At 41.6% G+C, this 19182-nt stretch overlaps 1 protein-coding gene across 1 annotated transcript in view; it reads left to right on the top strand.

Annotated features, from left to right (window-relative positions):
- LOC126236239 (ATP-binding cassette sub-family C member 4-like) overlaps positions 1 to 19182 on the top strand; it is a 293140-nt gene that overhangs the window by 56884 nt on the left and 217074 nt on the right. The window contains exons 2-3 of the mRNA XM_049945381.1: positions 5973 to 6083; positions 7565 to 7669. Of these exons, the coding sequence (XP_049801338.1) occupies positions 5973 to 6083; positions 7565 to 7669 (216 nt within the window). The remainder of the gene's footprint in view (positions 1 to 5972; positions 6084 to 7564; positions 7670 to 19182) is intronic.

The following is a 19182-nucleotide window of genomic DNA, read 5'->3' as shown; positions in this document are numbered from 1 at the left end:
TCATGATACGTATTACTACGCCACAGAAAATCCTAGGTGGGTACGTCCTGTCGATCTTCAACGGAGGTGTTCCATTAATAAGTGGCGTGGTATTCTTAGGGATTAAATCACTTTGCAGGTACACTGACGGGCGAGATGTATCTTGCTTTTATCGTCGACTATTTCAATGCTGTTCTTGAACATGTCGAAATAGACATTAGGGACCAAATGTGGATACACCTCGATGGTCACCAAACACATTCTGCGCGTAATGATGTGGAAGAACTACACTACAGTTTCCCAGAAACATGGTTTCTAGCTTCCAAACGAAACGTGATACGAATGTAATTTAAACTGATATATACACAGGTGGTTCGAACACATCGGCTGCAAGATGAAAAAAACTTAATTTCTGTTTAAAAAATTGAATCTCGTTGCTGCAACCCTCTGGAAAATAAGTCGATAAAATATCTTCATAAATCCACAGAAAGTGCAACGTTTCTTATGTGGAGCTATCTCAGTAAATATTCCTGTCACTCATTATTTTGTAAGTTACAGAAACGTACACTTTTTATCTGAAACCTTAAATATATAGCCTTTAATACTGACAACAAGCGTTGCCCAAGGAAAACAAGAGCAACACAATTAACTGCTTATAATTGTAAAATAAGTCGTCAGTGACATTGGATAATTTTTTATTTTATTTATTTATTTACATGTCAAGTTCCGTAGGACCAAATTGAGGAGCAAATCTCCAAGGTCATGGAACGTGTCAGTACATGAACTTACAACATAAAAGTAATAACATATAAAAATAAATGTTCATGAACCTGAAAGAAAATCAGTCCATAAGTTTAAGCAAACGCTATCAGCAATACAATGAGAATCAGCTTAATTTTTCAAGGAACTCCTCGACAGAACAGAAGGAGTGACCCATGAGGAAACTCTTCAGTTTCGATTTGAAAGCCCGTGGATTACTGCTAAGATTTTTGAATTCGAGTGGCAGCTTATTGAAAATGGATGCAGCAGTATACTGCACACCTTTTTGCATAAGAGTTAAGGAAGTCCGATCCAAATGGAGGTTTGATTTCTGCCGAGTATTAACCGAGTGAAAGCTGCTTATTGTTGGAAATAAACTAATATTGGTAACAAGAAACGACAATAAGGAATATACATATTGAGAGGCCAATGTCAAAATACCCAGACTCGTGAACAGAGGTCGACAAGAGGTTCGTGAACTCACACCACTTATTGCCCGAACCGCCCGTTTCTGAGCCAAAAATATCCTTCTAGAATGGGAAGAGTTACCCCAAAACATAATACCATCCGACATAAGTGAATGAAAATAAGCAAGGTAGACTAATTTACGTGTCGAAGTATCACTCACTTTCGATAACGTTCGAATAGTGAAAATGGCAGTATTAAGTCTTTGAACAAGATCCTGAACGTGGGCTTTCCACGACAGCTTACTATCTATCTGAACACGTAGGAATTTGAACTGTTCAGTTTCACTAATCATATGCCCGTTCTGTGAGATTAAAACGTCAGGTTTTGTTGAGTTGTGTGTTAGAAACTGTAAAAACGAAGTCTTACTGTGATTTAACGTTAGTTTATTTTCTACAAGCCATGAACTGAGGTCATGTACTGCACTACTTGAAACCGAATCAATGTTGCATGTACTGCACTACTTGAAACCGAATCAATGTTGCACACAACATCCTTTACTACCAAGCTCGTGTCATCAGCAAACAGAAATATTTTAGAGTTACCCATAATATTAGAGGGCATATCATTTATATAAATAAGGAATAGGAGCGGCCCCAACACTGATCCCTGGGGCACCCCCCACTTGACAGTACCCCACTCAGATCCCACATCACAGCCGTTATCAACATTGTGAATAATGACCTTTTGCTGCCTGTTGCTAAAGTAAGAGGTGAACCAATTGTGAGCTACTTCCCTTATTCCGTAATGTTCCAACTTCTGGAGCAATATTGTGAGATCAACACAGTCAAATGCCATTGTTAAATCAAAAAATACGCCAAGCGTTCGAAACTTTTTGTTTAGCACATCCAGTAACTCACAGAGAAAAGAGAATATAGCATTTTCAGTTGTCAAACGACTTCTAAATCCGAACTGTACATTTGATAGCAAATCGTGTGATATAAAATGATCAATTAACCTTACATACACAGCCTTTTCGATAACTTTTGCAAACACTGATGGCATAGAAATAGGTCTAAAATTATCTCCAGTATCCCTTTCTCCCTTTTTATAAAGCGGCTTTACTACTGAGTACTTGAATCGCTCAGGAAACTGACCATTCCTAAAGGAAAAATTACAAATATGGCTAAATACAGCGCTAACATGTGCAGCACAGTACTTTAATATTCTACTAGACACTCCATCATAGCCATGAGAGTCCTTAGTCTTCAGTGATTTAATTATTGACTCAATCTCCCCCTTGTCTGTATCACAGAGGAGTATTTCAGACGTCAATCTCGGAAAGACATTTGCTAAGAAATTTATATGATTTCCTGTAAAAACTAAATTTTATTTAATTCACCAGCAATGCTCAGAAAATGTTTGTTAAATACTGTACATATATCTGATTTATCAGTAACAGAAATATTATTACTGCGAACTGACTTTATATCATCAACCTTGTGCTGCTGACCAGACACTTCCTTACAACTGACCATATGGCTTTAATTTTATCCTGTGAATTAGCTATTCTATTTGCATACCACATACTTTTTGCCTTGCTAATAACATTTTTAAGCACCTTACAATACTATTTGTAACGGGCTACTGTAGCTTGATTGTGACTACTTCTAACATTTTGATATAATTCCCGCTTTGTTCTACATGATATCCTTATCCCACTAGTTAGCCAACCGGGCTGTCCATTACTGCTAGTACCCCGTTTAGAATGTTCTAATGGAAAGCAACTCTCAAAGTGCATGAGAAATGTGTTATGGAAAGCATTGTATTTATCATCTATATTATCGGCACTATAAACATCTTGCCACTCTTGTTCCTTGACAAGTTTTGAAAAACTCTCTATTGCTGTTGGATTAACTTCCCTACGTAGTTTGTAATTAAATACGACATTGGTTTGAGTACAAAAACCTTTTAGTGATAAAATTTGTGCATCATGGTCTGAAAGGCCATTCACCCTTTTACTAACAGAATGTCCATATAGTAATGAAGAATGAATAAAAATATTGTCTATGACTGTGCCACTGTTCCCCTTCACCCTAGTTTGAAAAAACACAGTTTGCATCAGATCATATGAATTTAGGAGATCTACCAACATCCTTTTTCTTGCACAATCATGTACAAAATTAATATTGAAGTCACCACATATAACTACTTTCTGGTACTTCCTGCAAAGTGAATCAAGAACCCTCTCTAGCTTAAGCAAAAATGCTCTGAAGTCGGAGTTAGGGGACCTATAAACAACAGAAATTAGAAGTTTAGTTTCACTAAATTCAACTAATGCTGCACGACTTTCAAATATCTGTTCAGTGCAGTGTCGTGATACGTCTATGGACTCAAATGAAATACTGTTTTTTTACGTACAGAGCCACTCCCCCACCCCGCAAGGAACTCCTTGAGAAACAGTCAGCTAATATGTAGCCTGGTAAAGGAAGCCTCTGAATTATCAAATTATTTAAGTGGTGCTCTGAAATACCAATAATTTCAGAGTTAACATCTATTAGCAGTTCACTAACTTTATCTCTAATACCTCTTATATTTTGATGAAATATGCTAATTCCTTCTCTACTTAGGAACATTACATTCTCTGGAGGTGAGCCCTTAGTTAGAGGCACTTCCTTTAAGCAGGTATACCGATCAGCTGACTTCAGTCTAAAAAAGGTGCAGCTCTAACACCAACTACTTCAGGATTTTTTCCATGAGTGATACCACTACCACCACCACCATCCACTACACTGTCACCTATAAGCTTAACCAGTCTCCCCTTCCCATACCTATTGAGGTGCAGGCCATGCCTAGTGAAACCCCATCTACTGATAGACTCAACTGGCACCACTGAGATGTGATCCATGCCCTCCGCCATCAGTGCCCTCCCCAGCCCCACATTAACGCCCCTAACATCCGCATTAAGGTGAGGCCGATCATGACGCTGAAACAGTTGCACGAATTGCACATTAGTGCCACCAGTTTGAGTAGCTATCTTAACCAAGTCACCACTGACGTCATATTCCCCGTTCCTATCGAGACTGTTCCCTGCTCCACCCACTATCACTACCTGATCCTCTTTCGTAAAATTCTTACATAGCTCCCCTATGCTTTCAGTCACCTGAGCCAACCCTGCACTAGGCTTAAAAATGCCGGTGAATCTGTAACGAAACTAGTACAACAGTACAAAGTTAAATTATTTTAACTTATGATACATAGTAGGCCAACGTCTAAAACATTTACATAAAGGGAAAGAAAGAAACTTCTTCATCACCACACGGAATATGTACAGCGAATGACCATAGAAATGTCAATTGTCAAAGTGTGATAGCAAAAAAGTGTCTAAAAAACTCACTATATCTTTCAGAAATATCTTTCGAAAGTTTTTGCAGATTTTTAACTTTTTTATCCTTATTGTAACACTACCAGTGATGTATGCTTTCTCATCAGTGTTTGGAGGCAACCCGGTCAGGCTGAATGCCTTAGACATACTGTCCAGCGAGTGCAGCAAGGTGGAGGTTCTCTATTTTGGGGTGCCATTATGTGGGGCCGACGTACGCTGCTGGTGGTCATGGAAGGCGCCGTAACGGCTGTACGATACGTGAATCCCATCCTCCGACCGATAGTTCAACCCTATCGGCAGCATATTGGCTAGCCATACGTCTTCATGGACGACAATTCGCATCCCCATCGTGCACATCTTGGGATTAACTACCTTCAGGATAACGACATCGGTCTACTAGACTGGCCAGCATGTTCTCCAGACATGAACCCTATCGAACATGCCTGGGATGGATTGACAAGGGCTGTTTATGGACGACGTGACCACCAAGCACTTTGAGGAATCTACGCGGAAGGACATTGAGGAGTGGGACAATCTGGACCAACAGTTCCTTGATGAACTTGTGGATAGAATGCCACTACGAATACAGGCATGCAGCAATGCAAGAGGACGTGCTGCTAAGTATTAGAGATACCGAATAAAAAGAGAGGGTGATATAAACATTACATTATACAACATTACATTATATAACAGTAAGAAACTTCATACAATTCTCGAACCCGTTTCACAGTTTGCACGGGGAGGCGCAAAGTTGCTGATCTGATCACCAGACTTAGCGCCAGTATACTGGAATGAATTTCAAACATCTATGCAGCCGTCTTATGAGGTGAGGGGGTGTCACACTGTTAATGGTGACACGTCCGTCGCATGGTGACAAACTCGGTGGAGTAGGCTATAAGCCGGCACTGGATTTTACTCTCTCTCTCTTCTCTCATCTTCTTACATGCCCTTAACAGTCGTCTTCACTCATCAGATATACTTAAGACACAACTCTTTCTCATAGACTGCGTGGAGAGGGACAATTTAGCCCAGAGTAAAAAAAACTTTTTCCGATAAGCGGCCCTCTGTATTCCAACTAACAACGCCTTACGATTTTTTTTCTTTTGCTATATGAACGTCGTGGTGTCTGCAACAAATGACGAGAATTATGGTAATCGCAACCAGTTTATCTCAATAACTAATGCACAGATTGTTATTCGACTTCTTTTTCGAGAATACAAATTGCTTCTTATTCTACCTAAAGTATTAATTAACTGAGCACGAAAATAATAAATGCAATGTAATTTCAGGTCCTCCAGGGTCGCCGAGCATTACTCTGGATTATTAATTAAAGACATTAAAGGTGTTACACAGCACTACAATCGTTTCGTTGAGCGATTCAGTAACACTGCATTTTCATGCCACATTTTCTGAGCTTCACTGACAGTCGTGGCGTCTGTTCCAGTTGGACACTGCCTGTGTTCCGCGAAGGCTACACCCGTGATCTGGAGGTAGAGGATTTGTGCGACCCGCTGGACCAAGACTATTCTGCACCCCTTGGTGACAGCTTAGAAAAGTGAGTATGCTGCCTTGGCCTTTGGAAAGGCTGTCCAGCAACTATTTCGGTGTTCCTCGCTCTTACCTTTATCTGTCTCAGGTGTTATTAATCATTTGCTGTTGAATAAACTTCATTAATTTATCTACTACAGGTACTTTTATTAACAAGAAATTCTGTGAATTTTTCCAACACACTGTTGATTTTTGAAGCTCTAGTTATCGTTTTCACACATAGAGGGAAATAAAGAGTTTTTATAAATTCGGTTTCTTTAAAACACCAAGTAGTCTTCTTTCCTTCTGTTACCCAGCTGTTTAACCACCTACGTGCTATATTCAGAGTGTCTTGCTTTATTTCTTCAAATACATCCTGCATGACTAGTAACAGTAGAGTTAGTAGATGGTAAACATGTTTCACGCGAGAGCTACTGTGCGTTCTTACGTCTTTAAATCCCGCGTTTGCGACACACATAACCGTCTTCTGACTGTGGAACACATTTGTGATTTCACAAAATTGACTGTATTTTACACTATTTCTTACTTCAGAGTACTGTGTGTGGATTATTTTAGTTCCCAGAGATAACTTTCCCTGATATCCAGTATGTAGAAATTCTTCAACGATGGCGTGTGCTTTACTTATGGGAAGTCGGTGATGCACATTCTGTAAATTTCATTCACGCGTCTGTGAACGACTTAATGTAGAGCTTCTGCTGCGTTTTATCGTACCTACCTCACATGAAGAACCTGTTTTTCTTGAGTGGCCACTTGACTGATTCGTGTAATTTATTTTTCTTGTTGAGTTGCATCAAAGATCGTGTTTTTCGACTGTAATGGCAGCTGATTTGTAACAACAGAGAAATAATAGTTAACGCAGTCGTTCTAACATAGAACATCGGATAAGAGTTAACTACCTTATTTACGTTTATCATAACACTAATGACTGTCTCATTGTCCCGTAAGGCGTATTTTGTCCTTGGAGAGATTATCAGGTGTCTATCGTCTAACTTCTTTTATATGTCTTGTAACTTCATATAATTGCATAAAACGGCTTGAGGTACCTACTATAAATCCATATTTATATTGAAAGTCTGCTTCTTTTCTCTTGTTGTCGCTATAATGTCTTAAATACGTTAATTCTAATAAGATTACATGCAACAAGTTCACAGACCTTTCAGCCTGTTCTCAGAGCTATTTATTAAAAGTCCCATCAACTACTCCCTTTGGAAAGAATTGTATTATGTTTAAAAATGGATGTTCCTCTGTACAAATGCATACTGTACTACATGTATAATATTAGATCCTGATATCTGTCAGCAACGGAACAGTGATATAATGCAGAACAAATTTCTGCGGAAGTGTTGAGAATCTGAGAGCACGGGACAACAGGCGATACACAATTAGATGATGTGTTTTAGACCTAGGACTTCGAATCTTTTTTCCTATAGCATGTTACATTTTTAGGCAGGCCGTTCAAGTTTTAACTTTACGTATCTACTGTTCCAGAGAATGGGACAAGAAACCCAACCTGTGGATAGCGATTGCAAAATGCTTCTACAAGGATTACATCCGGCTTGGAGTCATGGTCTTCATCTTCGACTGCGTCTTAAGGTACGTCAACTGCGTCCCTCACGGGCACTGCATACATTTTAACTATTCATACTTCGGATCTAATTTAAGCATACTTTCTATGCATAGCAAAGTTGACACAATATAGATTAAACGGACACTGATGACTTTACTTGAATCAGAACCTTGGAACTCAGAAAATATAGGTACAAAAAAGAGACTTCTCTTTCGGATAAACAGTAATTCCTCTTATTTGCCTACTTGCAGCATCTCGTCTCGGTATCTCGTCTCCTTTGCCGAGATGACCAAATGACAGTGATTCAACAGGCTCTTAAATTAAAATTTTTAAAATTTGTGCTTTTTAGGTTACGTATAGACGTCGCTCCTTAATATCTTATGTAGAGAGGCTTAGTAATGATGATTTGTTCCTTGTAGAGGTGTCTAACCTACATGGAACCTGTAGCACTTGTACACGATTATCTTTTTCCAATCTCTTTTTTCATTCTTAATTTCACCTAAACCAGCAGGACCAAAACATCGCCGTTACCAAACACTCATGGCAATTATCTTCCCTTTGTGACCTCTGACATTTTCTCGGCGTGAGTGAGTGATAGTATTTATTGAGTGTCTTGCCGAGGCGACTATTCCATTCCGTGCATACTCTGGAGCACGTGTGACTCCAGAACTCTATAAAAGCATTACGGAGCCTTGCTGGTCGAATGCAACGGCGTCTCTCCAATGTTTGTACTTCGGTCAATGTTATTAGGAGAGTGGTTCCAATAACACGATTGGGCTTATTAAATTTTGATACCGTAAGAAATAGTATCCGACTACTGGAAACACATTTAGTGGAATATTTATCTTTTGCATATTGCGACGGCATATTGCCACATCCACAAAAGGCCATCCGCACAGCGAGCTTGTTACACATGCTCAGAGAAATGAAAAATAATTGCAACAGGGAGTCCCTTTTTTATTTCTATCGCAATGAAATACCTGTGTAGTAAGCTGCATGCACTTTCATTGAACCACCTCAAGTAGATTAGAAGTACACCAGTAACACTACCCTCTCCCCCAGACCCTTGAATCTTTTTAAAGAACAAAACTCCCATGTATAAAACTGCTTCAAACGTGTAATTGCTTCAGAAATGAGTTAATGTGTTAAATATTTGGCAATAAGCATAAAAGTGTAGAAATGGTTTGAAATTATGTATAAAGTTTGTTGGAACTCGCTAAGTGCTCTCATTATCAAACGCTGTATGGATATAGTCTGTGCACTCCGTTTCAAGCAAAAGCTAATTTTTCAGTATCTCAGTGTTAATGACGTCATAGCTCCTGAACTATGTGTCGTACAGTTATATAATTTTGCAGGCACATTCGGTGGCATATGTGAATACCGTCTGGAAAAATGTCTTAAGAATAGAGTTAGTAGTAAAGAAGCAATAAATTAAAACACCATGTATAATGCTGAAGTTTGACTGCATGAACAGTGAAAACATAGTAAACGATAAACTTTCGTTCTTTCATAGTTTTGGGCGGGGGGTGGGGGAGGGGGGGCGAGGGGTCACGAGAAAATATTTCGCTAAGGTTTCTAAATATGTGTGACCTTCATTGAAATTATCAAATACTGGATTAATATAATCTGCGTAGTTTGCGCGCTGTGAGCTACGCTGCATCAAAACACACGCTGAGGTTCAAAAAATAAGTGTGAAATCTTATGGGACTTAACTGCTAAGGTCATCAGTCCCTAAGCTTACACACTACTTAACCTAAATTATCCTAAGGACAAACACACACACCCATGCCCGAGGGAGGACTCGAACCTCCGTCGGGACCAGCCGCACAGCCCGTGACTGCAGCGCCTTGGACCGCTCGGCACGATGAATCTCAGTCTGGTGTCTGGTTTCCCCACACTTAATTTCATGCGGTCGTTCCGCCTTGAATCGTGTCAGTCAGTTATTCAAAGACACGTGGCAAGTGTGATTCATTTCAAGGACTGATCGCTGTTCGTCTGATCATCCGATGTCGGCACTTTTTGTTTACTGATGCACATTACGTTACTTAGGCTGAATAAGTACATTAGACGTGTAGGGTTCATAAACCACGTCACGGCGAATAACTGTTGTTAGAGACAAAATTTTCCCTGACGCTTCCCGGTGACGACAGGCATCTTTTATATCTTATTATTCCCCTGAGGGGCAACAGGATGTAGGCACTCTGCGATGTTGGTGTGTAATGTGTGTTGCCTATAATCCAGTCATCTGCTTTGCGTGAGGAGGGGGGGAGGGGGGGGGAGGGGGAGGCTGACCTTTTAAAATACCTCTCTCCACTTACAGATACTCACCCTTAAGGATTTCTCGTTGAAAATCACTCTGCAATTTCCTGGAGCAGGTAGTATGCTGATACAGCACAACTGGCCACTAGATCCTGTCAGTTCGGTTAAGTCTCATCCTTCCAGATTTGGCGAATTCAATTAAACGACGCCTAGGACACGTAGCGTCGCCTGGGAACATCAGCGAACACCAATTCTATATTCTGAGAGGTGGTAGTACGGACTCAAACAAGAAAAAAAAGTGTCTCGTATTCACTCTATGACAAAAAAAAACGATGCATCACGGAAGAATTATCCGAATGGGACGGAAATCGGTAGATGTGATGTACATGTACAGAAAAACAAACGATTACAATTTCAGAAAAAAATTAATAATTTATTCAAGAGAAAGAGCTTCACAAATTGAGAAAGTCCACCTCTGGCGCTTACGCAAGCAGTTATTCGGCTTGACACTGACAGAGTTGTTGGATGTCCTCTTGAGGCAGATCGTGTCAAATTCTGACTGGCGCGTTAGATTGTAAAAATCCCGAGCTGTTTGGCGGGCCCTGCCCAAAATCTTCCAAACGTTCTCCATTAGGGAGAAATCCGGCCATCTCAGTTGTCAAGGCAGGGTTTGGGTTTGGCAAGCACGAAGACAAGCGGCAGAAACTCTCGCCGTGTGCGGGCGGGCGTTATCTTGCTGAAATGTAAGCACAGGGTGGCTTGCCATGAAGGGCAACAAAACGGGGCGTAGAATATCGTCGACGTGTCGCTGTGATGTAAGGATAAGTCATTGATGGTGCACAGTTCCACGTAGCTCCTTTTTTTGTCTTGTCTTGGAGTGTACACCGGCTCTAAGATGCATACCTTCAGTGCTATGAGCACTTGTTCGCCTTTGCTATAATGAGACACGTCGCCTCTGTTGCAAGCTCTTTCTTGTTACGAACGACTTACAGAATGCAGTAAACAAGTGACGTAACAAATTAGAACATGTTATTCCTTTACTGTGCAAAAGCACAGCTTCTGACGTAATCTTCTTGATATTAAATACTACCTGTACGTGTGATCCATCGCTAAAGGAGATTTGCTATTTCCTATGAGGAATAACAGGCTTCGATTATGCTGGTAAGTACAAACATCAACTGTAGAGTAAAAGCATTTCAAAAACTTATCAAAACATAAACTGGTTTCATTAACACTAACGTATGCATTGCACTTACCCAGAACTGTGAATACGGTTTACGGCAACAGCACTAAGATATGTTTACTGCATGCTATATCCACGGACACATGGAAGAATGTGTAATTTGATTTGTGCGTTCTGTAGGTCGTTCGTAACGGAACAGACACTGCAGTAGAAGACATGTGTTTCACAGTAGTAACGACGAGCAAGTGCTAACAGCTCTTAAGGTATGCATTTGAAAGCCTATGTTTACTTGACATTTTTGTCTTGTCTTGGTCCATACTACCACGTATCAAATTATGGATCATATTTTTAGACACGCTGTATACAAGGGCGTGCTGAAAAGTAATGCCTCTTAACTTTTTATGTGAAACCTCGTAAAGCTTTTTAAATAAAATCAACATTATTAACATTCTGTATATTTATTCTTCATGTCTACATATTTATTTCTTCGGATAGTCACCCTGACGAATAAAACGTTTCTCCCAACGAAAGACCTGTTTGTAGATATCGTCGCAGTAGGTATCTGCTTGCACCGCCTAATCACTATTCACGTGAAGTCCTCGAAGGTGTTCTTTAAATGTTGGACACAGACGAAAATTAGATGGGACCAACTCTGGACTGTATGGAGGTTGATCGATGACAGTGAAGCCAAGATGTCGAATTGTTGCAGAGGTCGCAGCGCTCGTGTGTGGTCTGGCACTGTCATGCTGAAGGACATGGAGCCCCATACGTGGACGAACTCTCCGAATTCGAAGCTCGATTACAGCACTCTGTTCCTACTGGCCATTAAAATTGATGATTAACGGGTATTCATTGGACAAATATATTATACTAGAACTCACATGTGATTACATTTTCATGCAATTTCAGTGTATAGATCCTCAGAAATCAGTACCCAGAACAACCACCTCTGGCCGTAATAACGGCCTTGATACGCCTGGGCGTTGAGTCAAACGGAGCTTGGATGGCGTGTACAGGTAAAGCTGCCAATGCAGCTTCAACACGACACCACAGTTCATCAAGAGTAGTGACTGGCGTATTGTGACGAGCCAGTTGCTCGGCCACCATTGACCAGACGTTTTCAATTGGTGAGAGATCTGGAGAATGTGCTAGCCAGGGCAGTAGTCGAACATCTTCTGTATCCATAAAAGGCCCGTGCAGGACCTGCAACATGCGGTCGTGCATTATCCTGCCGAAATGTAGGGTTTCGCAAGGATCGAATGAGGGGTAGAGTCACAGGTTGTAATACATCTGAAATGTAACGTCCACTGTTCAAAGTGCCGCCAATGAGAACAAGAGGTGACCGAGACGTGTAACCAATGGCACCCCATACCAACACGCCGGGTGATATGATAGTATGTCGATGACGAATACACGCTTCCAATGTGCGTTCACCGTGATGTCGCCAAACACGGATGCGACCATCATGATGCTGTAAACAGAACCTGGATTCATCCGAAAAAATGACGTTTTGCCATTGGTGCATCCAGGTTCGTCGTTGAGTACACCATCGCAGGCGCTCCTGTCTGTGATGCAGCGTCAAGGGTAACCGCAGCCGCGGTCTCCGAGCTGATAGTCCATGCTGCTGCAAACGTCGTCGAACTGTACGTGCAGATGGTTGTTGTCTTGCAAACGTCCCTATCTGATGACTCAGGGATCGAGACTTGGCTACACTATCCGTTACAGCCATGCGGATAAGATGCCTGTCATCTCGACTGCTAGTGATACAAGGCCGTTGGGACCCAGCACGGCGTTCCGTATTACCCTTCTGAACCCACCGATTTCATATTCTGCTAACAGTCATTGTATCTCGACCAACGCGAGCAGCAATGTCGCGATACGATAAACCGTAATCGCGATAGGCTTCAATCCGACCTTCATCAAACTCGGAAACATGATGGTACGCATTTCTGCTCCTTGCACGAGGCATCACAACAACGTTTCACCAGGCAGCGCCGGTCAACCGTTGTTTGTGTATGAGAAATCGGTTGAAAACTTTCCTCGTGTCAACACGTTGTAGGTGTCGCCACCGGCGCAAACCTTGTGTGAATGCGCTGAAAAGCTAATCATTTGCATATCACAGCATCTTCTTCCTATTTCTTAAATTTCGCGTCTGTAGCACGTCATCTTCGTGGTGTAGCAATTTTAATGGCCAGTAGTGTATATTACACGCTGGCCTGTTACACGCTACAATACGGACGCAGAGGGCTGCAACTTCCGTCAGCGAAACGGTTTAGTCGTGCGAGTAATATGCTTGTGAAACGTGTATAATTAGGAAATGTGGCCAAACCGTGCAAATATTTCAGTCCGGCAGCACTCAGTACAATTTCATATGCTAACTAGCCCCGGAGTAGACAACATTCCATTGGAACTACTGACGGCCTTGGGAGAGCCAGTCCTGACAAAACTCTACCATCTGGCGAGCAAGACGTATGAAACAGGCGAAATACCCTCAGACTTCAAGAAGAATATAGTAATTCCAATCCCAAAGAAAGCAGGTGTTGACAGATGTGAGAATTACCGAACAATCAGTTTAATAAGCCACAGCTGCAAAATACTAACACGAATTCTTTACAGACGAATGGAAAAAATAGTAGAAGCCGACCTCGGGGAAGATCAGTTTGGATTCCGTAGAAATACTGGAACACGTGAGGCAGTACTGACCTTCCGACTTATCTTAGAAGAAAGATTAAGGAACGGCAAACCTACGTTTCTAGCATTTGTAGACTTAGAGAAAGCTTTTGACAATGTTGACTGGAATACTCTCTTTCAAATTCTAAAGGTGGCAGGGGTAAAATACAGGGAGCGAAAGGCTATTTACAATTTGTACAGAAACCAGATGGCTGTTATAAGAGTCGAGGGACATGAAAGGGAAGCAGTGGTTGGGAAGGGAGTAAGACAGGGTTGTAGCCTCTCCCCGATGTTATTCAATCTGTATATTGAGCAGGCAGTAAAGGAAACAAAAGAAAAATTCGGAGTAGGTATTAAAATCCATGGAGAAGAAATAAAAACTTTGAGGTTCGCCGATGACATTGTAATTCTGTCAGAGACATCAAAGGACTTGGAAGAGCAGTTGAACGGAATGGATGGTGTCTTGAAGGGAGGATATAAGATGAAAATCAACAAAAGCAAAACGAGGATAATGGAATGTAGTCGAATTAAGTCGGGTGATGTTGAGGGTATTAGATTAGGAAATGAGACACTTAAAGTAGTAAAGGAGTTTTGCTATTTGGGGAGCAAAATAACTGATGGTGGTCGAAGTAGAGAGGATATAAAATGTAGACTGGCAATGGCAAGGAAAGCGTTTATGAAGAAGAGAAATTTGTTAACATCGAGTATAGATCTAAGTATCAGGAAGTCGTTTCTGAAAGTATTTGTATGGAGTGTAGCCATGTATGGAAGTGAAACATGGACGGTAAATAGTTTGGACAAGAAGAGAATAGAAGCTTTCGAAATGTGGTGCTACAGAAGAATGCTGAAGATCAGATGGGTAGATCACATAACTAATGAGGAGGTACTGAATAGGATTGGGGAGAAGAGGAGTTTGTGGCACAACTTGACCAAAAGAAGGGATCGGTTGGTAGGACATGTTCTGAGGCATCAAGGGATCACCAATTTAGTACTGGAGGGCAGCGTGGAGGGTAAAAATCGTAGGGGGAGACCAAGAGATGAATACACTAAGCAGATTCAGAAGGATGTAGGATGCAGTAGGTACTGGGAGATGAAGAAGCTTGCACAGGATAGAGTAGCATGGAGAGCTGCATCAAACCAGTCTCAGGACTGAAGACCACAACAACAACAACAAACTAGCTGAGAAAGTCGGCGTTCCTCGGGTCAGGATATATGGCATGAGAGCGGGCACGAGTATCATTCTAGATGTGGGATTCATGCAGACGTACAACTCATTAAGGATATTATAAGAACAGTTACCGTGTTGGTAAAGTGGTTTGGTCGCAGTGTTTGGCAGTGAGTGAGTGTGGTGGCCAAAAATCCGCCTAATATGGAGCAATAAATACACTTAGACAAAGCTAAATAATACATGACTTACGAACTTTACCGTATTTGTGAAAATGTTTTTACTGTTTCATTCACGATGCAACGTAATGGCAGACTTTCAGTCAGGTGCTGGAAAGTTTCTTGGGGAATGGTATTCCATTCTTCTCGAAAAGTTGCACTGAGGAGAGGTATTGATGTCGGTCGTTGAGGCCTGGTACGAAGCTGGCGTTCCAAAACATCCCAAATATGATCTATAGGAGTCAGGTGAGGACTCTGTGCAGGCCAGTCCATTACAGAGATGTTATTATCGTGTAACTACTCTGCCACAGGCCGTGCATTATAAACAGGTGCTCGATCGTTTTGAAAGATTCAGTCGCCATCCCCGAATTGTTCAACAGTGGGAAACAAGAAGGTGCTCAAAACGTCAGTGTAGGCCTGTGCTGCGGTATTGCCACGCAAAAAACAAGGGACGCAAGTCCCCTCCGTAAAAAACACGGCCACACTATAACACCATCGCCTCCGAATTTTACTGTTGGCACTAAACACGCTGGCAGATGACGTTCACCGGGTATTCGCCATACCCACACGCTCCCATCGTATCGCAACATTGTGTACCGTGATTCGTCACTCCACACAAAGTTTTTCCACTGTTCAATCGTGCAATGTTTACGCTCCTTACACCAAGCGAGGCGTCGTTTGGCATTTACCGGCGTGATGTGTGGCTTATGAGCAGCCGCTTGACCATGAAATCGAAGTTTTCTCACCTCCCGCCTAACTGTCACAGTACTTGCAGTGGACCTGATGCAGTTTGGAATTCCTGTCAGACGATCTGGATAGATGCCTGCCTATTACATATTACGACCCTCTTCAACCGTCGGCGGTCTCTGTCAGTCAACAGGCGACGTCGGCCTACACCCTTTTGTGCTGCACGTGTCCCTTCACGTTTCCACTTCACTATCACATCGGAAACAGTGGATCTAGGGATGTTTATGAGTGTGGAAATCTTGCGCACAGACGTGTGACACAAGAGACACACAATCACCTGACCACGTTCGAAGTCCGTGAGTTCCGCGGAGCGCCCCATACTGCTCTCTCACGATGTCTAATGACTATTGAGGTCGCTGATATGGAGTACCTGTTAGTAGGTGGCAGCATAATGCACTTAATATGAAAAACGTATGTTTTTGGGGATGTCCGGATACTTTGAATCACATATTATATATCTTGTTTTCACAATACCTCCTGATAGACTATACTTGCAGTGGTTGACGTAAATGTGCTAAATTATGAAAAGGATTACACTAACGAAGAATAAGTGAAATGTTTATCCGAAATCTCTGTAGTATACCATTCGATTATTCATTTGTTAGTTACGAGTATTTTTAGCTTTGAGTCTATCTGGATTTTTTTCTTTGTATCTCTGTTGACCGTCGGTAAAGTGTGATTGATGAAAACATGTTGAAAGATTAAAATTGATGGATTTGATATTACACGTTGTTATTAAAGTCCGGATAACGAAACCGCTCTAAGATTGTATTATGTCGAACGAATGCAACAATAAATGCATTTTCACATGTATGGTAAAGTTTTTAAGTCACACAGTAATGCTGTTTCGAAGAGCATTTATTGCTCCACATTTCTCAAATTTTTGTTTGCCACACTCACCCACTGCCACCTACCGTGTCCAAAAAAAATGGTTCAAATGGCTCTGAGCACTATGGGACTTAACATCGGAGGTCATCAGTCCCCTAGAACTTAGAACTACTTAAACCTAACTAGCCTAAGGACATCACACACAGCCATGCCCGAGGCAGGGTTCGAACCTACGACCGTAGCAGTCGCACGGTTCCAGACTGAAGCGCCTAGAACCGCTCGGCCACCACGGCCGGCTACCGTGTCCAAACTCCCATTCTAACAGCGTGAGACCAGGAGCTGTCTACCACCACAACCAGGAGTGGAAGGCAGTGAGTGGTCATGGAGAAAAGTCTGTCAGTACGTACACACCACAGACATATATTACTAGACTGGCAATATCGTATACAGTGTCATTGGTGTCACTGAAGCCAGCACGTTAGTACAGCAATATGGCGGCGAGCGTAAAGGACGCGCAAACAGCTTTTTATTTACTGATGGAACAGTCGTAGGAAGCATGGATAAACTGCTATAACTATGTTACCTTTAGAGTTTGACAAAATGGTTAATACTTGCGTCGTGTCTGGCTGTAATTTCTCGTACAGCCGACGGAAGATACAAGAAAAGGAACATATCACAATGCAAGAACAACTAGAAACATCTTACGTATTTTTACTTTTGTGCTATATGCAGTCCTTAATAATTATTTTAAATGTTGTCTTATATGAAATACCGGCCCCGATTCAATACTTTATCTACATTTTAGGGGGTTTCGTAAATCTAGTGTTAACAGACGTAGCTTAATTATGTGTTTTTAAACATTTTGGTCAACTTTGGCTTTTATTCGAATAGTATTCTCGTTATGAAAGTACTCTTATAAGGAGAGAGTGGTACTTTTGTTGTATAACAAGTGTCTTTATTCATTTGAGTGTTCTTACGAAGACTAAGGTTGCTTTAATCGCGTGTACATGTAACTTGATTTTCTTCTGATAATAATGTATGTGTTAACCTCAACTGGTGCGCAAATATTTGCTCCATTGTAGAACTAGGTTAGACCACCTCATAAAGGCTACAGCGTCATGTGGTATCAGAAAGTCGTAGTAGTACTGTATACAAACTTGCTGACATCGCAATCTTACCTTACCAAACGTCAGGCTTCAGAAAAATATGTATCTCTGCCAGTCTAGTAATGTATGTATGTGGTACACACCAAGCCTTTTATACAGAGATATAGTTTTTTTGTTCCAGGTGGTTATAATTTAAGTGCAGCCACTCACAATTATCCAGTCTGGGTTGTTATTATCGCATGACAGCAAAACTTGGTAAGTGTTCTAATGCGTTAATGGTGAACCGATTTACGCTGAGAAAAAAATTTGTTAAAATTCTGGCCACTTGGTGCAAGTCTAACGCTGTGAATTCAAGTAAGACGTATAGAAATGTTTCCATATGTAATGAATCAGAAACGGGACGTGAGCGGAATAGATCAAACAAGTGAGAAAGGCATAATGTTGATTATATTATTAACCGCCGCTTACATAATCTGTTCAATATGAACACAAGAGAGGTCGAAGAGATGCTGCATCCGTGAAACGACTTGGTCAACTGTTGCTCGCAGCAGTTCCGTTGGAATCTAAACAACGTGTTCCTGTATATTGGCCTTCAGAAGAGGTAGAGACCGAACGTGTCCCTGGCGAACGCGTTCTTTTAGATACCCCCAGAGCGAGAAGTCAGATGCATTTAGGTCAGGTGATCTTGCAGGCCTTTCATCTGGAAAATGTCAGAAGATAACACTTTCTGGTAGGTTGCATTACGCAGATCTTTCGGTGGGAGAGCGACGTGAGGTATTACCCCATACTGTTTTCAAACAGTAGTTTCCCAAGCAGTAATCACATTTTGCACACGGAGGTCTCGAAAACGCGCAGCCGTCACGGTTCACTTGACAGGCAATCTAAGTGTAATTTCTTCAAAGAACAACGGATCGAGAATAAAAATGCTTGGGAATCCATGAGGAGTGCAATGGCTCTTCGTGCATAACACGCGGTTTAAGAGTACCCCGAATTCTGCAATTCTGTGGCCGACCGCGGTGGTCTAGTGGTTCTAGGCGCTGCAGTCCGGAACCGCGCGACTGCTACGGTCGCAGGTTCGAATCCTACTTCGGGCATGGATGTGTGTGATGTCCTTAGGTTAGTTAGGTTTAAGTAGTTCTAAGTTCTAGGTGACTGATGACCACAGATGTTAAATCCCATAGTGCTCAGAGCCATTTGAACCATTTGAACCATCTGCAATTCTGTGTATTCACTCCATTCTCTAATGTAAAATGTGTCTCGCCACAACCATAGAATAATACCTGGCCACATGTCAATTTTCGATTCGTGCCAGAAACCAAAAGTAAATTCAAGATAGTTGTTGTGAACGACGCAGTTCCAGTTC

The sequence above is a fragment of the Schistocerca nitens genome, chromosome 2 (genome assembly GCF_023898315.1).
Source record: "Schistocerca nitens isolate TAMUIC-IGC-003100 chromosome 2, iqSchNite1.1, whole genome shotgun sequence".
Classification (NCBI taxonomy): domain Eukaryota; kingdom Metazoa; phylum Arthropoda; class Insecta; order Orthoptera; family Acrididae; genus Schistocerca; species Schistocerca nitens.
This window is presented reverse-complemented; position numbering and strand designations above follow the sequence as displayed.